Source organism: Theobroma umbraticum, unplaced genomic scaffold (genome assembly GCF_002168275.2).
Source record: "Theobroma umbraticum cultivar Fairchild unplaced genomic scaffold, ASM216827v3 scaffold_12.0, whole genome shotgun sequence".
NCBI lineage: Eukaryota > Viridiplantae > Streptophyta > Magnoliopsida > Malvales > Malvaceae > Theobroma > Theobroma umbraticum.
In genome coordinates, this window is record NW_018397272.1 from 3,063,202 (window position 1) to 3,070,718 (window position 7,517).

The following is a 7,517-nucleotide window of genomic DNA, read 5'->3' on the forward strand; positions in this document are numbered from 1 at the left end:
GCAATTAAATGATTGCTTGCTTGTATCAGTTGCATCATATTTCTGGTTCCACATTTATCTTATTATATCTAGCCTGGAGGTCTAAGAGAGGATCCTTGGACTGAGTTCGACATTGCTTAAAACTTTGAAGATATGAACATGATCGTTGCTAACCAATGCCAGTTTGAAGTAGATAAACTAATTAAACTTTTTTTAAAAAACATGTCTTGTGTTTTTCCTGTGTGAAAAAAGATTTAAAACTTAAATTGATTTCATATTATCTATAAAAGTATATGTGAAAGACAAATTTTTTTCTATTTGTTAATGTCGATTTAGCAGATAAACAAATGCACAATAACTTCATGTATTGGATTAAAGAAAAACTTCAAACTTCAAAAAATTGCCCATTTCTTGAATTATTGCAAGTTGAGCTTAAAAAAGTTGGTATTTCCTAACCCTCACCCTGGACACAGCAGCAAAATACTACAATACTTACCACTAATTGACAATCAATAAATCCTAATCTGTCACTCTCTCAATTTGGGTTGAGGTTTAAAAGGTTCGAAAAAGGGTTTGGTTCAGGGCTATTTTTGTTGCAAAATGAAGCTTTTAATTGGAGTAGAAGGATAAAAAACCCTAATCGATCAATGTGAGATAGCGACTGAAGAGGGTAGAAAGAGCAATCGATATGAGGGAGAGACAGAGGGAGCTGCTCATACAATGATTAGAATTCACTAATACACGATTAAGGGTTCTTTATCTATGAACAATTTAGAAATTTCATGTTTGCCGTGAAATGTCAATTTCAGATATTAATGAATCTGCATAAAATCATGGATAAAACAATCAAGTGTTTTTTTACCAAAAAAATACCTTCTACCTTGAAAATGCCACAAGTTATTTGCAAAAATATATTTAAAAAGAAAATTTACAATAACTACAACCAATGAATTAATTAGAAACCTTCTGCTTCTTCTACCAAGTCCGAACCATGTTCTCGTAGTATCAACCACTAGAGTGAATAAATTGTGACAATGAGTGCTTTGGATATTACAAGATGAACAAGTAATTGCAGAGATCAAATTCAAATAAATGTTCCATTCAACAAGGAAATGGAAGATTGAACACCCATTAATATGAACTCTAAGAAAACTTTTTGATTACCTATATCCTATAAACTTTAATGCATCAAATAAAACAGAAACAGTATTTAGTTGTATATTTAAGCAAATTAATGATAATGGAATAAATAAAACACAATCTTTTAAGTTGACTTCTGAGGGCATATCTTTGAGCCCAAAGTGCTTTTTACATGTCCTAAAGTTCCCTGAACAAAATTGGTTCACAGATGACACCGATAGTAAGTGCTTTAACCTCTCACTTGACATGGGATCGTCCAGCTCCATTCCCAGCATTATGTCAAAGAACAACCTAGCTGAGAAAGACGTGCAGTATCTGTCATCCATCCTTTTTCGAACAGAAAAAAAAAATGGAAGATGATCATCATGTGGTCTCAAGTTTGTCACGTTCTTTGTTCTGTAGCAGAAAGGCAAGCAAACACCAGCACAATATAATGAATAGAACAAAAGTAAACATAATTGAATGTTCACTGATTTCACACAGGCAAAGGCCTTACATATAGAAATGAAATCATTTCCAGCTACAACCAAGGACTGTAAAAATTGGGATATTCAAGTCAGTAGAAATTTTAACACATGAATTAATGAATTATAGCCCAAGTACCACTCAAATTTGAGCAAATAAAGCCAAATGGCTGTGAATATTTAAAGAAATATAGATAAATTTTACCTCACGGAATAGAGATGTCTGAACAAATAAGGAGCTGTGCATCCACCCCACCACTGACTACACAGTCACCCTTCCACCAGTCAGCACACAACACCTAAATGCAGCCAGGGCACAACATTAATGGGGATTTCAATATGTTTGATTCAAAACTACATCAAAAGAATATAAATAACAAAGAATAATATCATACCCTGTCCTTGTGAGTATCCAAGACAGACAGAGGCCACTACCATGCAAAAAGCATTTGTCAAAACAGTAACCAAAGAAACAAAAGGTTGCCTTGGGCTTGGCACATAATATATAGCTAAATAGTGAAAGAAAACAGAGAATATGATACCGCTGTTCTTAGATCCCACAACATTACTTTCCCATCATAGGATGAAGAAAGTAAATAAAAAGAAGACCTATCGTGCCACTTGCAAGCCGAAATCCAAGAACTATGCGAACAGAACTGAAAAACAGGTGCAGATGTTCCTTGAAAAGTAAAAGTTTTCATGTGAGATGGAAATCTCAGTGGTTTTATGTGTCCGCACATCCATTGAGTGGGTGAGAAAAAGAGGAAAAAAAATAATAAAATACATGAAATTATGAACAACAGACCTGGCTTTCGAGGATCCCATATTCTAAGAATTGGGTCAGAACCACCGGCAGCAATGAGAGCTGATCCTTCACCTCCTACATCAATGCTGTTAAGGACTTTGCCACAGAACTGCACATAAAAGAAGGATGGTTTCATTCAAACTTTGGGGGAAAAAGGTTTTTCTATCTTATCTTTCCAATAGAAGACAAAATCAGGAAACAAATGAATCAACATAATTGCATCTAGAATGTATCTGATACTGCATTTGAACTTTTGAAATCAAGCCAAATGCCAAAAGCAACAACTGCCCAAATTCCAAATCATACGTCAAAATAAGTTACAGTTTGTGATTTTTCAAGAAAAAATTACATTAGCATTGTGCAATGATGTACGATGAAGCCAGCCTCTAGGAAGAGGTGGGCAGGACAGGAGGAAAGACATGAAAAAACAGTTAAACAGGTAAAAGAGATGTAAAGAGGACCACAGAAAGTGGAAAGCAAAACAGGAACCAGGTTGGGGAAATGAGAAATGAAAAACAATTTAAGATATAATATTTCCTTTTTTCCCTTTTTTTCCCGGATGAACAAAACTAGTAAATTCAAACAAAAGAAAAAGTGCCAAGACACAATTCAAGAAGCATAAAATGTACTTCCCATCATATAACTAGAATGCAACTGTATGCAGACACAACAAAGGCAAAGAGAGAGAGACACGTACTATATCAGATAAATCTTTGCCTGTTTCAACATCCCATTGTCTAACAGAATGATCCCATGATGCAGAAAAAATAGTCTCATGTTGAGGCCAAACCACAGACGACACGCACTGTGTATGGCCCACAAGCATAGAAACAGCCTCTCCCTACACAAAACATGATATTGTAATAAATTATACAAATAACTTGCTGCGGAAAATAAACCAAGCAATAACAAAAGGATGTGTATATGAGAAACATCAAAAAGAAAAAAAGGAGGAAATTTTGAAATTTATATTAAAAAGCTAACATATATGAACACATAGGTAGCATTCTTTATAATGACATTGTTATTTTATGACTATTCGGGGAGAAACATTAAATTAGTGATAATGGTTAAAAGGTATTCATGTTCTACTTAACATTTTAAGAGTAAGCAAGGATATAAGACCCTCCACTTCAATAAACAATAAGGTGTTATACTTATCATTGTTGCTGGCTGAAAAAGTCCATGTTCTACTTTCAAAGAGCCTTGACGAAGCAAGGACATTCTCCAAGGAAGCTTTTATGTACGACGGTAATTGGTAAACAATTTCAGCTACATGAAAATTGAAATGCAGAGCAAAGGAGCAAGGATGCAATACCTCTGATTGAGATTGCTCAGCTTTACTATTCACCTTTCTTTTCTTGATTGACACCACATCCCCATCTGTATCAGAGTCATTTGTCCTCCATAAATTGATTGTACAATCCCAAGAACCTGAGCAAACCTATATCAAGCAAAGAAACAGAGGCAAGGACCCTGATGTTCAAAATCCACATTATCACAATATGATATATACAAAAAAAGGAAAAGGTTTAAAGAACGGCTGAGACCATGTCTCCAGATGTCTTTGCTGCAACACTGTGTACAGATGCATTATGCCCACGCAAGATCTTGAATGCTCTTATCATTGCTGGATGATCATTCGAGTCCTCTGCATCAAACTTTTACAGGAAAGAGATGTATCAGATAGTCAGGGTATTAAGTTTCCATAATGAAATGAATTCATTTTCCCAATTACCTTCCAAAGCCTCAGAGTTCGATCTTTTGAAGCAGTGGCTACTGTAACACTTCCCAGTGCTGCATGTGCAACAGACCCCACTCATGAATACAGAAACAATCATGAAGATAAATATGAAATAGCCTAGAGACATATTTAATGGCACTAAGCAGGATATACCACACCTGTAACAGTGTTTCATTTCACCAAAATAGAAAGGATGATATATACAGCAGGTTTGGAGTTGTTCAATAATATCAGAAGAAAGCAATAACCATTGAAATTTATTGAAAATAAAATTCAAATGACATAGCCATATACTACAATAAAATGCTTCATTAAAAAGGACTAAAATATTAAAGATGACTACTACTATCCCAAACCTTCTGAGTTGATGATACTAACAGAAGAAATTGCATCACTGTGCCCTTCTAGAATATGCGTACACAGTCCAGCTTCTTTCCATACTCTAAAGGAAATTATATAAAAATGAAAAAGATTAGAAATAAAGGAGTATTTCTGTTAACCAAGTTCCTCAGAATGAAAAGTCCAATAAAAAAATGAAGAGAAAACAGCAACAACATTTAAAGTGAAAAAAATCAGACAAGAATAAGTAATATTTACCTTCCCAAACCATCATAGCAACCAGTCAAAATGAACCTGCAAAACAATGTCAATTAAGCAGTTTATGAGATAAATGTAATGCCAAAGAACTGAAAGTCATCTAATCTTGCTTAATAAATAAGATAATACCAGCACCAACATTAATGCTACAGTAAAAAGTAAAAACCCTGAGCTACAGATTAAAATGATGTACCCATGGTCTGGTTACATATTGAAACGCTTACGTAGGACTAGAACCATCGACTGCACTGACCCAATCATCATGCGGAGAAGGCTGTTCCTCTTTTCGAGGAGCAACAGCTCTTATGTACTCAATTTCCAAAATTTTCTCCTGCAATTGTTCATGCATTACAGCCAGGAATTAAGGATTGAAAAAGTTATCCTAATTCTTCTCAAATTTCATATATCTGCAATTTAGCATGAATGCCCTCCTGAGAAGCACTTCATAATAAGAAAGATGGAAATGCACATTCAATTGTATCACCAATTATAAGCCTGACCAAAAAATCAATAACATAAATTTGTGATGGTCTCTGAAACCATCAGAAAAGATAACTAAACAAGTTTAAAAATGACTAATAGCATATGAATTGTATCTTTCTCATTAGTTTTTTCTCACAATTTTTCCACCAAATTTCAGTGAGGCAAATTCAAATTGAAAAAGTACCGCGGAAATGCCCTTGGCAAGAAGAAACTGCTCGAGGGACATCCGAACCAGCTCTCCATTGATCAGGAAATCAAAGGGCTCAGTTTTCCACTCAGAATCCACTGCTCATAGCGACACAATTTCCAACTTTTAGAAACAGCAAAAGATAATAAGTACCCAGAAGAAAACCTAATTACACCAACAGCTCTAAAGCCCATTGACTTGGACACCCACAAATCTAAAAGAAACCAGAACACCTTCAAACACAAACCTATACGCCCTCCAAAGCAAGATAAAAACCGATAACCATTCCATTTTTAATCATCTACATACGTATACCGGCTTGCAGGAGATTATTAGCAACAAATTACAAATTACCAGAAAGAAACCCACATTTAGTAAAGAAACCAGGAAACAGCCAATTACCCAGAAATATCTACATACACTTATTTGCTTGGATGAGGCCATTGGCAACAAATTACAGTTACCCATAAAAAATCCAAACCAAGTTATAACAGAAAATATTAACTTGAATCCAAAAACACCTCCACAATTTCTTGAGAAACTAAAGAGTAAGACTTCCAATCGAAAAGAAAAGAAAAACCCAGTTGGGAATTCTGTGGATATAAAAAAGTTTTTACCAGCTTGAAGAAGCTTGTTAACAATGGAGGAAAGGCCTAAACGAGAGAGGTCAGAAGGGATGGCAATGGCTGTTGTGGGAACTTTATACGGAGCTTTTAGCTTTGTTACAAATCTCACTTGAATCCTCCTTGAGTTGTCTTCATTGGTTTCTCCGTCAATTTCCATCTTTCTTTAAAGCTTTTCTTCCTTCTAGGTTTGTTAAAGTGAGAGAAAGAAGAAGAAGAAGAAGAGGAAAATAGGGCAGGGGTTTTAGGAAAAAGAAATGAAGAAGTGAGGGCTAGGGTTTTAGTTATGTTTAAACTTCAAATCAGCCACCCTAGTTTTTTGGATTTTCTAATTTAACCCTTGATAATTTTTTTTTTTAAATAAAGTTTCAACAAGACTTTACAAGTGTAAAGCTAATTAGCTATAATAAAAGACATTATAATTGAAAGATAATTATACATTAAAAGGTACCTAATATTTCAATTATCTATAATTTGAAATTGTCATATTAATTTATAAATTGTTTAATATTATTAAAAAATAAAAAATTATATTTTAATAAAAATCATTCAATACAATTAGAATTCTTATTTACAGATATGATGAATTTTAATAATATTTGTAATAAAAAATATTTCTAATGAAAGTCATTGGATGCAATTAAATTTTTTATATATTTAAAAATTAGACAAATTTACTTTTCAAAAAAAAATTAGATAAATGTTATTACTAAATGATTTAATTATATATAATTAAAATTTTATAATATTATTCAATATTGTTAGAATTAAGAAAAACTTTTTTAATGAAAACTATTTAATGTAATTAGGATTCTTATTCATAAATAGATTTTTAAACAAAAAAAGAAAGGCGAATATTTTCTTAATCATCAAAAGCAATTACACTACGAGAATAATACGTAAAACATATCAATCTTGCATGAAACCCAATCTCACAATGCACCTAATGCATGAAAAATGAGCCTCATTCAAAATCATGTCATGGAAAAACCCAATGGGATAAAATGCATGACTAAAAGAAAAATGAGTACCCAACTTTACATGTTTTATCTCTAGATTAACCCAATAAAACTTCTTTACTCTATTTAATTTAGCTGAGAAACATCCTGAAGCACCACATCTTTGATAGCTGTTAGCTGATGGCAAGAACGAAGATTCTCTCCACTTTTGCATGTTTAGCAATCTCATGTGCCGCCATGTTAGTCTCTCTTGGAGCAAAACTAACTAACTAGACCTGCAAAGTTCTAATCAGTTCAATACAATCTTCCACTAAAATGTAAGATGCCCCCATATAGTTTTTATAGTCAACCACCCCACGACCACCTTATTGTCAATCTCTATTTCAGTTATAGCAGTATTATGCTCTAAACAAACCAAAAGGGCCTATAATAGTGCTCTTTACTCTGCATTTGGAATAGCCGTGGAGTGTAAAACACATTTCGCTCTCGCAAGTACCATAGCTCCATCACTATTTCTAACAATAAAACTCGCAGCC

At 33.7% G+C, this 7,517-nt stretch overlaps 1 protein-coding gene across 5 annotated transcripts; it reads right to left on the bottom strand.

The window, feature by feature from the left end:
* Positions 1-1,174: 1,174 nt before the first annotated feature.
* LOC110426640 (Transducin/WD40 repeat-like superfamily protein) lies at positions 1,175-6,282 on the bottom strand. Of its 5 annotated transcripts, none has more exons than XM_021441906.2 (15): positions 6,017-6,282; positions 5,397-5,497; positions 4,954-5,060; positions 4,730-4,765; positions 4,489-4,574; positions 4,127-4,185; positions 3,939-4,049; positions 3,707-3,832; positions 3,086-3,229; positions 2,389-2,497; positions 2,126-2,262; positions 1,979-2,014; positions 1,789-1,882; positions 1,616-1,652; positions 1,175-1,446 (listed from the first exon to the last, which is right to left on the bottom strand). In XM_021441906.2, the coding sequence occupies exons 1-13, from the start codon at positions 6,180-6,182 to the stop codon at positions 1,790-1,792; spliced, it is 1,311 nt and encodes a 436-aa protein (XP_021297581.1). In that variant the 5' UTR covers positions 6,183-6,282; the 3' UTR covers positions 1,175-1,446; positions 1,616-1,652; position 1,789. The 5 variants fall into 5 exon arrangements, with proteins under 5 accessions (XP_021297581.1, XP_021297579.1, XP_021297583.1 ...); XM_021441904.2 differs by having other exon boundaries at positions 1,175-1,515; XM_021441908.2 differs by lacking the exon at positions 1,616-1,652 and having other exon boundaries at positions 1,175-1,414.
* Positions 6,283-7,517: the final 1,235 nt, after the last annotated feature.